Genomic DNA, 14,387 nt, shown 5'->3' on the forward strand with positions numbered 1-14,387 from the left:
CCTTCAAATGCCAGGCAAAAATATTCTTAAAATTTTATCCTTTTTTTTCGTTTCAGCTTTACTATGTTCTTTACTAATTTTAGTTCTTCTGACAAAAGAAGAAATGGATGAAAGCAGCAATTCTAAACTAGCTTGTGAACGGTCTTAAAATGTGTTTTTATCGATTGGTTTACATCAAAGGAAACGTTTAATGGTGAGCCAAAGAAAAAGGAGAAAGAAAACTTCTTCCCCTGTAACCAATACCTCAACGGAAATTTCTACTGCCATCAAAAAACTTCGTAGTGATAGTGTTGTGAATCTTTCAAAAAATGAAACAAGATTTTCCAATAGTTCCTAAACGAAAGTAAAGTGCTTGCAAGTTAATCTGGTTATGTTGCATTTATATTTAAACTCAGTTTGAGTGAGCCTACGAGAAGAACTGATTTCGCACGGTGAACCACCGCAAGTTTCGCTAGGCCACGTATTCGGTGGTGATGATGCCGCCGTGTTCCTTCCGAGTGTCCTGGCGAACGCAACGGCCGCAAAAACGACGACCCCGGGACTACTGAGCGCACTCAGTGAATCCGTTGCAGCCGGCTACTTGAGCGTAACGGGCGGTGTAGACCACGAGCAGCAGCAGCTCGGATCATCCGTGACGGATGGCCTCACGACCGCTGCAGACTTGGGCAGCAGAATCGGTCGATTGGTGTTGAACGCCAGTGTCACCACCGGCCAGGGCTTTGAAGATGAGTTCTTCAATGGCAGTGGCAGCAGCAGCACCAGCAGCTTCAACGAGTCACTCAACGACATGCCACAGATTCCGGAGTACATCCGGGCGACCTCGATGGTGTTCTGCATTATCATCATGTGTTTGGGTGTCATCGGAAACATTATGGTACGATATTGGTGAATGCTTCCATCAGTGAATGCCATTTAAATGACAATCCATTATCTTTCAACCACCAGGTGCCCATTGTCATCCTCAAGACGAAAGACATGCGCAACTCGACCAATATCTTCCTAACGAACCTAAGTATCGCGGATCTGCTAGTGCTGCTCGTCTGTACGCCAACGGTTCTGGTGGAAGTAAACTCACCACCCGAAGTATGGGTACTGGGAGAGGAAATGTGTAAGTTGTGTACAAAAAAAAAACTAATTATCACAGTCACTTGTTAAATGGACGCCAACCCACAAAACCGCGCACATTATCACTATCGCTGGCAGCGACCTTAATTGCATGCAATTTATTTGAAAACAATTCTATTCATCGCGGCTGACAGCGAACAAGAAGGTTACTTCAGGGCACGGCTGAGGAACCACCACGCGCGGTTCATTCCGCCAGTAATTACCGAAAATTGTCCACATTCCAAATGACAAACTTTAATTAACGCGAACGCCTCATCTCGGTGAAAAGGCAAATCGTAATCGACACTCCGGGAGCAATTCCGGCGCTGACTTGAGAAACTCCCCCTTCAAACAAAGTGTTGAGCTTAAGCGAAGCAATGTCAAAATACCTCTGTATTGAAATTTAATGTGTTTTGCTTGAACCATAGACGGTACAGTGGGCTCCGTTGGGAAAGGTCTCCTCTTCCGACAAATTCGACGGGCGGACGGGTTTGGCTTGGGAAGTAACCGGTTTAAAGCGAAATGCTTGCGAAAACTTAATAAGCACCAAGCACAGCCAGTGTCAGCTGATGTTGGTTGGGTGAACTGTTGATTGGAGTTGAAAAATTTAATTTCATTCTAATTATGAAATCATATTGGTTCGAGTCGTATTCACACACTAAAAAATTTGGAATATTACATTTAATGGAACCACTCATTTGTTGTAATATTTGTTCATGTAAATGAGAATTTGATGTGAAATTAGGTTTGTTTTGACGTAATAATCCCAAATTTACACTGTCATGCCTTTGCCAAACATTACATTATGCGAAATCTAATAAAGCATAAAATTTAACCTAATATTACATCAAATTTGATGCACATAATTGGAGCGTGTTTTTAGATGTAATGTTACATCAGATAAAACAGAATATCACGCACATTTTTCATTCCACGTGTGCCGAATGTGTTGTGCAAAAAAGTGACAGCCATATTGAAAATCGTGGATGTAGCTGTGACTGGAGATTTCCCCTTCAATTATTGCCGGTATTATTACGGAACTTGGATCAAACGACCAACGGAGGCATTTACAAGCAGTAAGCAAAGGTAAATATACTATTTTTCTGTATTAATCGGATCAATTAAACCTCAATTAACTCGGGTTCTCATTACAGGTGGTGCTTTGTTTACTTTCTTTCAGACATCTTACAGAAAGCCGGTTGACCAGGAACCAAGTTCTGGACGCCGTGGATCTGCAGTTTTTAAAGCGGACTATCCGGTCGAAGAAATCATTGCCTTTTTAAAGTGAAAGATTCAGTGAAAAGTGACGGTGTGGTGAAGCTCCTAAGTAGAAGCAGATTCCCATGAACAGCGGATTCCTTTCAGCAGGTAAATGGACGCAGTAAAATACAAAGTAATTTCAAACAAATAAGGAAAAAAAGCCGGAAAGAATTGTTTTGGTTATGAATGAACAAAATTTGTATTTAATTATAATGAGGTCCAATAAAACATCGGTTTTGGTCAAGCTAAACATGTGTTTATTCGTCTTATAAGAAACTGCCATTTCCAATAAGAAAATCGTCCAACAAAAATTGCGTGAGATGTAATTTTACACGACCTCGATTTGTGGGTTGGATCGTGTCATTTAAAATTTGACGTAATTTTACGTCTCATTTGATGCTCCAGTTATGTGCATCTAATTTGACGGAAAATTACACGATTTTTTCGTAGTGTGCACTGTCAACGGGATTGTAACATCTTCTTATACCAACTTATTGACTTTGTGACAGTTTTCCATTATCGTGATATCTTGTCGCACGTGCATTTTAGACCAATTTGTGTTAAAGAACGCCATTTTTGACAGATCTCAATGCCTCACATTTTGACCTAGATAAATCCCCAAAATATCAATCCTTAGATATTTAATAAAAACCGAATAAACTCCGTGCATTGTTGTCGCTTTGTTATGTAAGAAGTTTCAATCTTGTCGTGCTATCTGGACACACTCTGAAAATTGTAAGTGCGACAATTTTTCCAAAGGGATTCCAGGTCAGAACGCGTTTGAGACACGTGTGGCAGGTTGATTTATTTTAACGCGAAGCTCTCATCTCTAAAGGCACTCACTTTTGTGGTTTAGGTGAGCGTTTGAGCAGAATGCATTACTAGGAAAACAAAGGGACGAGTTGTTCCTTTTAATTCCGCTGTATATACAGTGAACAACTCGCTCACTCACTTTTCACATTAAATTTTTCAAGAACGCAAATGTTCATTTTAGGCATTCTTTCATTTTACTAATATATACTGATATACTAGAGTGTAACAAAAATGACTTTTTGGCAGGCATTCAAGGGTTTGTTCCGGTGGGCATACTAAGCCCAAATTCAAAATATAAGCTTGATTGGACGTAACAGGAGCTGGCGCTTGGCATTTGAATTTTAAATGGGATTTTACCCGTAAAAAAAGATTTTTTCTAAAATGTCACTCTTTGAGGCATTTTGGACCCTGAAGTGTTTATTTTCAACATCATAGGCGTGTAGGCCAGATCCTTGCGCACTTTTTGGTATATATAACATTAAATTTGGAGCACCCTGGAGCTCAGTACTGACCTTCAAAGTTTGGCATTTTTTTTCGAAAAATTGACCCCAGCAAAATCAAATTAAAGTGTCTAAGGCGTCGCGAGGCGCGACGCATATCTTTTTTGCCGGGGCCGATTTCTTGAAAAAATGCCAAACTTTGAAGGTCTGTACCGAGCTCCAGGGTGCTCCAAATTTCAATGTAATAAATACCAAAAGATGCGCAAGGGTCTGGCCTACACGCCTATGATGTTGAAAATAAACGCCAAAATGCCTCAAAAAGTGACATTTTCGAAAAAATCTTTTTTTAACGGGTAAAATCCCATTTAAAATTCAAATGCAAAGCGCCATCTCCTGTTACGTCCAATCAAGCTTATATTTTGGATTTGGGCTTAGTATGCCCACCGGAACATACCCTTGCCCGCCAAAAAGTCATTTTTGTTACATCCTACTGATATACCCTACTGGTAGTAAAAACGATTCCATTCGAATGAAAACAACGATAGCTCAAATGAATATATCACCCAATTCAATGTAGCTATCTGCGTATCAATATGAAATTGATTTATCAATCTAGTCTTGGTGTCTGATAACATCAAAAACAGGGGAGATATCTATTTTTTCCATGTGTGATCCACACTCACACAAAAAGTCTAAAAAGACAAAGCAAAATCCCGCTTTCTTTGTGCAAATGTCAGGTATAAACCAGTGAGCGTGCGTTTTTAAGCAACACACAAATTGATAAAATTTTATCGGTCATAAAAAAATGGGCACAATGCATGATGTGCTCGCTTTTATGCCGGTTTATAATTTATCGTTGTTCAATATGGTGCAGTATGTCACGGTGCCACCGACTCGCGAAGGTATGGGGTGGGAGGAAATTTACTACAAATATGGTATAGAATGAGCTTTTCCTTCCTTCCCGCCTGCCTGTCAGCCTGTTGAAGTTAGCCAGACCAGTTGGTCACGCAGCGATAAGCTCGCGAGCGCGAGTTGCGAGCCGTCGAGGAGGAGGCGCGTTCTTCCTCTTTTGTTGTCTGCGCCGGTTCATTAGCGTAAACAACAGGTATTAATTGGGCAATGTTCTGTGTGTCAAAATTGACGGCAGGAAACAAAACACAGACACTTTTGGGTCGCGTTGGATCTATTTCCAGCCTAGATTTGAGAGGCGAGTGTTGCTTTGTTTTGTTTCGATTCAACTTAAGCGCTTTTGATTTATGATTAGCAAAGAATGGTTTCAACAGAAACAATAGTTTCATTTGCTTTCTTTAATATAACAAGTTGATGACACACTAGCATTCATGAACGGATTGATTACCAGAGAAACTCGTGGACTACGAATTATTATCTTGTATTTAAAATTGTAAAAAAAAGATTTGTACAGTAACATAGCACACTAAAAAAATAATAAATCAAATTAATATGAAATTTCGCGCTAAATATAAACAAAAAATTGAATATCAAGTTTCACTTAATGTAGGGGATTACTTAATGTAGGTAATCAACGATTTCAAACATGCATTGCTATTAAATGTTACGAGTAAACCACGTACTCCCATTTCTTATATTTTGAATAGAACATTTGTTAAACAACTCAATGCAAATTTGTTTTTGGTCAATAAATCGTGCTTTGCTCCTTTTTCTAGATGCTGTATTTAAATTGGATTATGAACGTAAATTTCTTCTGAAAAATATAGCTCTCTATCAAGGTATTATTATAATCCTTACAAATTGGCAGCTTTTGCTATTGATTTCGATAGCATTAGCCGCCCCAAAAAAAAGCTCTACATGGCACAAACAGACCATCCACCCCCGCATCCGAACTTCCTCCACGCCATTTGGGAACGTTTTTAAGGTGGACTTGATTCAGGTCAACACCGCCTCGTGGGAGTACGCGGACCTCAGTCGCGGCCATCGCTAACGAGCGAGCTTTAAATATTGAACCCAGGTAAACATCATCGCCGTATTGGATGTCACTGACTGTTAAAATAAACCATAAATCAGTGCCCCGGAAAGGGGAGGGTTTACACTTGTGTGTGATACATTTGGACTTTGTTGTCTAAATTGCTCGTTCTGAGCGCACGCGCTTGGAGAGGCGCCGATAATTAATTTGGGCCTGATTTCAAACCCATTCTTGTCAAGTCCACTCTGTTTCATAACAATTGAAATTAACATTTTATCAAAGATAAATTAAATCAATAATGCAAAAATGGTTTCAAAAATTCTGCCTTTTTTCGATACTGGACTAAAATTTTGTTTGGCACATGTCACTTTATGGGAAATTTGATGTACTTTTCGAATCTGAAATAACCCAGATGAGGCATTTTTCATTTAGTCAATAATTTTTCACTTAAAAATTTCGTGTTTTTGTAACTTTGCATGGGAGCAATTCTCTAAGAAATCGGTCTTTTTTCTTCAATTTTAATTTTTATAAAATAAAATTCAAAAATCTGTGGGTAATTCTCTGCCAACTCATACAGCAGTTGCCCCGACCCCTCTTCGATTTGCGTGAAACTTTGTCCTAAGGGGTAACTTTTGTCCCTGATCATGAATCCGAGGTCCCATTTTCCGTTACTCGACTGTAGAAAATTTTGGAACAATTTATTTTATGGGAAATTTTATGTACTTTTCGAATCTACATTGACTCAGAAGGGTCATTTTTTCATTTAGAACAAAATTTTTCATTTTAAAATATCGTGTTTTTTCTAACTATGCAGGGTTATTTTTTAAAGTGTAACAATGTTCTACAAAGTTGTTGAGCAGACAATTACAAAAAATTTGATATATAGACATAAGGGGTTTGCTTATAAACATCACGAGTTATCGCGATTTTACGAAAAAAAAGTTTTGAAAAAGTTGGTCGTCATCGATCATGGCCGTTCATGGTCACCCGCGACAGACACGGACGACGAAACTAAGAAAAACGCAAAAAGTAACTTTTTCCAAACTTATTTTTCGTAAAATCGTGATAACTTGTGATGTTTATAAGCAAACCCCTTATGTCTATATATCAAATTTTTTGTAATTGTCTGCTCTACAACTTTGTAGAACATTGTTACACTCTAAAAAATAACCCTGCAAAGTTAGAAAAAAAAACACGAAATTTTAAAATGAAAAAAATTGTTCTAAATGAAAAAATGACCCTTCGATGAAAAATACGTTTTTTTGGAATTCTGAGTACGCCATCAAATCGGGCGTCTAATTTTACATAAAAGTCCCTTTGACACCAAATTTCTATCTCATCACCGTTTCAGGCTGTAAATTATTGAAAAACACCTCTCTTTTCGCATGTTCAAAAATGGAAGGGGTCGTACCGCCCCTCCGTCACGAGATATCAATAAACGGACCTCGGATTCGTGATCAGGGACAAAAGTTACCCCTTAGGACAAAGTTTCACGCAAATCGAAGAGGGGTCGGGGCAACTTTTCCCGATTTCGTGTGAGTTGGTAGAGAATTACCCCTGTATCTTTTGAATGAATGTTTTGATCGATTTGTTGTCTTCGGCAAAGTTGTAGGTATGGATATGGACTTCACTGGAAAAATGATACAAATGAATGGAAAATGATGGAAACGATACACGGTAAAAAAATTGGTGATTTTTTATTTAACTTTTTGTCACTAAAACTTGATTTGCAAAAAAACACTATTTTTATTTTTTTATATGGTTCAGAGGACTTCAAATGCCAACATTTCAGAAATTTCCAGGTTGTGCAAAAAATCTTTGACCGAGTTATGAATTTTTGAGCCAATACTGTTTTTTTTTTTTCAAAAAATTGATATATTGGTCGCACAAATTTTTCAACTTCATTTTTCGATGTAAAATCAAATTTGCAATCAATCAGTACTTTTGTGAAATTTTGATTAAGAGCATCGTTTTCAAGTTAAATCCATGTTTAGGTGACTTTTTTGAAAATAGTCGCAGTTTTTCATTGTTTTAAACATGTTTGCCCACTTTTAATAAAAATATTTTTGAAAAGCTGAGAAAATTCTCTATATTTTGCTTTTTTGAACTTTGTTGATGCGACCTTCAGTTGCTGAGATATTGCCATGCAAAGGTTTAAAATTTTAAAATGAAAAAAAAATAGTTCTAACTGAAAAAATACCTATCTAGTTTATTGCAGATTCGAAAAAAAAAATAAATTTCCCTTGAAATTACAGATCTTAATTTTTTGTACGGTTGTGTAACGAAATATGGCTGAATTTTTGAAACTTTTTATTGTATATTTTTCGATGAATATGCGTGTTTATTAAATTTAGAGTACACCATCAAATCGGGCGACCTATTTTACTTATGATTCCCCCAGACACCAAATTTGTATATTACACCATTTCAGACTGCAAATTATTGAAAAACACGTATTTTTCGAATGTTCAAAAATGGAAGGGGTCGACAGCCCCTCCATCACTAGATATCGAAAAAGTTTTCTCTTAGGAAAAAGTTTCACACAAATCGGGATCGGGGTAACTTTTTCCGATATCGTGTGAGTTGGCGAAGAATCGCCCCTATTGTTTTGTCAACATGTCAGACGAAACTAATTTCAGCAAAATTCAAGTTTTAATTTACGCACAACTGAGTTTAAAACAGTTCCTTTGCTGTGGTGTCACTTTACGGTGTGGCCAAAAATATGAGTCACTTATCACCGTGTTTCCAGTCGAATAACCAACTAAATATGGCGAGACGGGCGCTGATTGACGACGACACAAAGTGCCTACAACGCGCAGCCGGAAGGCGTTCATAAATTACGAAATGTTTGTTGAGGGTGGTAGATATTTGGTGTGAAATGTGGTAATTGGACTGTTTATCACAGTGTACGCATGAATAATTTAAAAATAAATCTGTGACGGGTTTCGTGGATTCTCTTCCTCCATCCAAAATATATCGGCAGAGGCGTGAAAATTGAATCGTTAACGGTCCTCGACGCACTTTGGTCATCTTGACACTCCAGTGGCTGCTTCGCGTTGCTACATTTGGCACAGGACGGCCTTTGGAGGACGCTCGCTGGGGCAGCTTTTATGGATACCCAAATTACTGGCTGAAAGGAAGCCAGTTGCAAATGATAGTAGCTTAAATAAATTACAATTAGCATCATTAGCGCCACACCGCGGTGGAGCCCAACTTAACCTCTTGGCTCGTCGTACTCGGAGGGTTCGTCAACAGGTCGATCGTTGGAGAGGAAGCGGTTTTATTGGGTGCGTAGGAGAGCGAGTACAGGTCTCGGGGATTACCGAAATTGTGGGCATAAAATTGAGCAAATGGTGGTAAACAGATCCATAAAGTCGCGCTGAGCTGAGCCCAAAAGCAGGCGACAAAGACGACGACGACGATGATGATGGCGAAGAGATACGCGCCGAAAATCTGTCTGATTGACTTCTTTGAGCCTGCAAAGAGTAATGAATGGGGGCACGCTTTAAGGAATTTAACCAAGTATGGATCATAATAGTAAGATTGTGTCGACAAAACGGATCATAATTTATGATAAACAAGCTGTCAGTCAGGGGTACTCACGGCGTGGATTGGAATTTAAAATAAATCTATAAAAATAAAAAATAAGTCGAACTTTGCATCATCATTTTACAAAAAAATCTTTTATCCAATTATTTTGACTGCACCTATTCTTTTCATGTTTGGTCAACACCATCAACTCACATGTCGTCAATATCGTACTAACTTGTCGTACGTGCATTTTGATCAAAATTGAGTTAAGAACGCCATGTTGTGCAGCTCACAATGCCTCACCTTTCCTTCACGGATCTCGATTTCAATCCTGAGATATTCAATAACAACCAAAAAAAACTCCGTGCATTTTTGTAATTTTTCATATGAAAGAAGTTTTAATCTTGTCGAGCTATCTCGACGATGTAAGTACGACAATTGGGCAGAGGGATTTCAGATCAGAACGCGTTTGAAATCAAAAATCTAACCACTAGCTTGGTTTCAAATTTGAGCTTGATCTGACGGTTCAAGTTTGAATGGGAAAATTCATTTTACGGTTAAAGAATCTTTATATAATTTAAGGTAACTTTCTCCAAGATACGGGAAAAATATCCTTAAAAATATGGTGTCTTTGAGAAATACTCTAAATCCGTTAGGATCGGACAACGCCCTAATAGTTCATATCTTCATAAATTTTGAAGATTATTTCCTATAAAAACTTCAAGGACTTACAGGATGGGCTTCGCGTGTTCAGATCGAGCTAAAATTTTTAGACAATCTTAGTTTTTATTGTCAAAGTTGTTCCCTATCTAGGACATGACCTAAAAGCTATTTCTGAAGATCAAAGTACAGTTTGATTCGATCTGACTTCTACATAATGAAACGTGCAATACTCAAATCAGTTTTTGTCGAGCTGTGTAATTGGTTATACTCAATTAGGTCATCAATAATATTTTTTTTTCAAGACTGGAAACGATTACCACGATGAGTGTTTCAATCGTTTCGCCCATACACAACAAACCAACCGGAGAATCTGCACGTCAAGTGAATTAATTGAGCTAAAATGCATCTCGCTAATTTCTTCAGCCTCTCATCACTTGAGCGAGGGGAGTAAAACTGATGGTTATTTGGCACGAATCTTGTGTGCATGCTAATTAGCACCCAACCGAGAGAGTAAGGCGTCATTGCTTGCATACCTGCTACCGTCCCTATCTACTTCCATTTTGCGCTTTCAATAACCGAAGGACTTTGATTACCGGACAAATTAAATTACGGCCGCCGCCGCTGCCTCCATGCCGAGGCGCGAACGTTGCCAACAAGTGGTCGATGTTAATAAACCTCGCCACTGCTGGCCAACCAGAAAGCTGAAGTCCGTCATTCACACTGGTTTTTGGTTCGGATTCCGGAGATGCAAATCCGCAATGGAAGTAGCAGGGGCGGTTGGACCAAACTGCTACCACACGCTACCACAAATGAGACCCCCGACCGATGAACTATCCAGGCAGAAGTTGAGCAATAATGCACCTCCGGTTGTGGTCGGCAATGTGGGGTAAAATAGGTTTTTATCGAAAACAATTAGCAGTTTATGACATGTTTTCTTACAGAATCATGACGGGTCTCTGTTGACTCACAGTTAATCTGAAAAAATACCTAAAATTAATCCTGAAGGGTTAACCTCACAATTCTGTAATCTGCATTTCTTTTGAATCTAAAATCAAATTGAGAGATTCGTTTGATAACATACTCAAAGTCCGACTCACCCCACTGTCCAGATCACACCTCTCTAGCTACCCCCGGAGCTCGTAAGAGATGGCAATGCTGGATAGTCTACAACAGCGGGCGTAAATAACGGCTTATAGAAATAAATTTTATTGCAGTCCATTAATCCAACAGCGAGCATGAGCCGGGTCGGGCTGAGAGTGGCCAGAAAAATTATGCACTTGTTGCACTCTGGCTGCTGCAGCTGGCAAGAAAAATGACAAATATTTATCTGTCTCCTTCTCCTGTTAGAAAACTTTTGTGTACAGAGGAAGCTTTTATATTTAGATAATTTGTTGATCAAAGATTTTTCAACTTATAATAACTTTTATTAAAATTATTACAAATTTGCATAGGAACAAAAAGACAAAGCTAACAGCATACGTCATTACTTAAATGAATTTCAGAAATCCACAAACTGTAGTGGCCACTTCAAAACTGAATAACATCACAATTCGCCAGAAACACACGCGACCTACGGCAAGAGCAACAGATTCAACACACATGTTCAATGTTCATAGGGATTTAGGCGAGAGTTGTTGCAGAAGTCAACAATCACTTTACTGCAACGTTTTTGTTTCGATACACCAGCATCCGTTGCCGTCACGTGCCGCGTGATGTCAATGCTGCACTCTGCCAAGATGTGGTGTATCTGTGCAATGCTGTACAGTTTTTATTCATGTTTGCTTGCGATCGCACGATGCACCTCCCACCGCACCGTCAGTTGGACTGCATTCGGTGGAATCCGTTTGGGTGAATGCTTGAATGAATGTAGCAATAGTATTATTTGTATTTCTCTTTATGTCTTTCTTTTTTTTATTGTATAATGGAGTTATTTTAAATCCTCCGAAAAAGTAGCAGCCAGATCATCAAACTTTGTGAATAATCAAAAATGAATTCAAAGTTACGAAAGATATTTCTATTCAATGTTCAAAAGTTCGTCAAAGACGATATTCGATGACAGGGTTGTCAAGTCTACAAAGTTGTTGAACGTTGGAAAAGTCTTTGTAATTTCTTCACAACCATTTTGGCAATAATTTTTATCAAATTCACGACAGAATCAGATTCGCTATTATGTTTCTTGCCAGTTGTTTCTGAACTTTTCCCAGTCATCTCGGAGATCCCTTTTAATAAATAAAACATAGACCATTTTGGTCGAAAATGAGTTAATGATGACGTTTTGCTATAGAGCGATTCTCTGAGATTTCGGTCATTCGATTTTTTTTTGTATTTTTTAATCCGGCTGAAACTTTTTTGGTGCCTTCGGTATGCCCAAGGAAGCATTTTTGCATCAATAGTTTGTCCATATAAATTTCCATACAAATTTGGCAGCTGTCCATACAAAAATGATTTATGAAAATTCAAAAATCTGTATCTTTTGAAGGAATTTTTAGATCGATTTGGTGTCTTCGGCAAAGTTGTAAGTATGGATAAGGACTACACTAAAAAAAAATGATACATGGTACAAAATAGTGATTTTTTATTAAACTTTTTGTCACTAAAACTTAATTTGCAAACAAACACTATTTTTATTTTTGATATGTTTTAGGGGACATAAAATGCCAACTTTTCAGAAATTTCTAGGTTGTGCAAAAAATCTTTGACCGAGTTATGAATTTTCGAATCGATACTGATTTTTTCTAAAAATCGAAATATTGGTCGCAAAAATTTTTCAATTTCATTTTTCGATGTAAAATCAAATTTGCAATTAAAAAGTACTGTAGTGAAATTTTCATAAAGTGCACCGTTTTCAAGTTATAGCCATTTTTAGGTAATTTTTGCCTTCCTCACGTTACTGAGGAAAGGCTATAAAATCACTCGAAAATGAACTTCTCAATTAGACCTCCTAGACCCACCTTCATGTATACCTATCGACTCAGAATCAAATTCTGAGCGAATGTCTGTGTGTGTGGTGGGATGTTGATAAAAAAATTGTCACTCGGCTGAACCGATTTTGTCCGTTTTGGCGTCATTCGATCCGTCTTGGGGTCCCATAAGTCGCTATTCAAAATTATGCAGTTTAGTTAAGTACTTCAAAAGTTATGCTAAAAAAACGATTTTAATAAAAGTCCGGAAGATTGTAAAAGGGTGGTTTTTGTAAGAAAACCCGTCATGCTATACATTTTCAGGAAGGTATTTAAAAGAATCTTTCCAACGCATCCAAGACATTGAAGATCTGACAAATCTATCAAAAGTTATAAGCACTTAAGTGTTATTTATACGCATTTTGGAGGCCGGATCTCAGATATGTTGATGAAAACGTTGTCCGGATCTCTCATGCGACCTATCGTTGGATAGGTATTCAAAAGAGCTTTCCAACGCGTCCAAAACATTGAAGATCTGACAACCCTGTCAAAAGTTATAAGCACTTAAGTGTTATTTACGCACTTTTTCGAGGCTGGATCTCAGATATTTTGATGAAAACGTTGTCCGGATCTATCATGCGACCTATCGTTGGATGGGTATTCAAAAGAACTTTCTAACGCGTCCAAAACATTGAAGATCTGACAACCCTATCAAAAGTTATAAGCACTTAAGTGTTATTTACGCAATTTTTGCATTTTGGATGGCACCCTTTAAATGTGAGGAAGGCGCCAACCACCTAAGGGTGGATTAAGTAACGGTTTTTTGAAAATAGTCGTTCCATTTTTTTAAAATTAGTGCACATGTTTGCCCACCTCTGAAAAAAAATTAAAGGCTGAGAAAATTCTCTATATTTTGCTTTTTTGAACTTTGTTGATACGACCTGAGATATTGCCATGCAAAGGTTTAAAAAGCAGTAAAATTGATGTTTTCTAAGTCTCACCCAAACAACTCACCATTTTCTAACGTCGATATCTCAGCAACTAATGGTCCGATTTTCTATGTTAAAACATGAAACATTCGTGAAATTTTCCGATCTTTTCGATTTTTTTTTTCAAATCAAGACTAACATTTTAAGAGGGCCAAACATTCAATTTTACGCCTTTTTGAAATGTTAGTCTTTGCCGAAGACACCAAGTCGATCAAAAATTCCTTCAAAAGATACAGATTTTTGAATTTTCATATATCATTTTTGTATGGACAGCTGCCAAATTTGTATGGAAATTTGTATGGACAAACTATTGATGCAAAATGGCTTCTTTGGGCATACCGAAGGCATCAAAAAAGTTTCAGCTGGATTAAAAAATACAAAAATTAAAATGAAAAAAAAAAGAAAAGATTTCGTAGAGAACTGCTCTATACATAACAAACACTACAAGATGCTTTAACCCGATTTTGGGAACACGCTTCCGTTTCCCGGATATCGCAATACACAATTGTGACATAGACCAATTTATCATCAAAATGTTTGTACACACTTGTGACACGTCATACATGTTGTTGGAAAATGTGGAAAAATTTTCTTGTTTTTCAGAAATTTATGAAATATGCACACTTTCTAAAGGCAATGCAATCTTTTGTTTTTGAAAATAGATTAATTAAGTCGGTTGAACTATTGATTGAAGCCGCATCTCGGAACAGGGCTAATTTTCCGAGTCCTGCCAAGACTATTCTTA

The 14,387-nt window shown here is 37.8% G+C and overlaps 1 protein-coding gene across 2 annotated transcripts in view; it reads left to right on the forward strand.

Moving 5' to 3' along the window:
* The first annotated feature begins 405 nt into the window (after positions 1-405).
* The window catches only part of LOC6034927 (growth hormone secretagogue receptor type 1), a 51,609-nt gene continuing 37,627 nt past the window's right edge, over positions 406-14,387 (forward strand). For both annotated transcript variants that reach the window (XM_001845140.2, XM_038255371.1), the window contains exons 1-2: positions 406-874; positions 946-1,108. In XM_001845140.2, the coding sequence (XP_001845192.2) occupies positions 788-874; positions 946-1,108 (250 nt within the window). In that variant the 5' untranslated portion in view covers positions 406-787. The remainder of the gene's footprint in view (positions 875-945; positions 1,109-14,387) is intronic.

Source organism: Culex quinquefasciatus, chromosome 1, assembly GCF_015732765.1.
Source record: "Culex quinquefasciatus strain JHB chromosome 1, VPISU_Cqui_1.0_pri_paternal, whole genome shotgun sequence".
Lineage (NCBI taxonomy): Eukaryota > Metazoa > Arthropoda > Insecta > Diptera > Culicidae > Culex > Culex quinquefasciatus.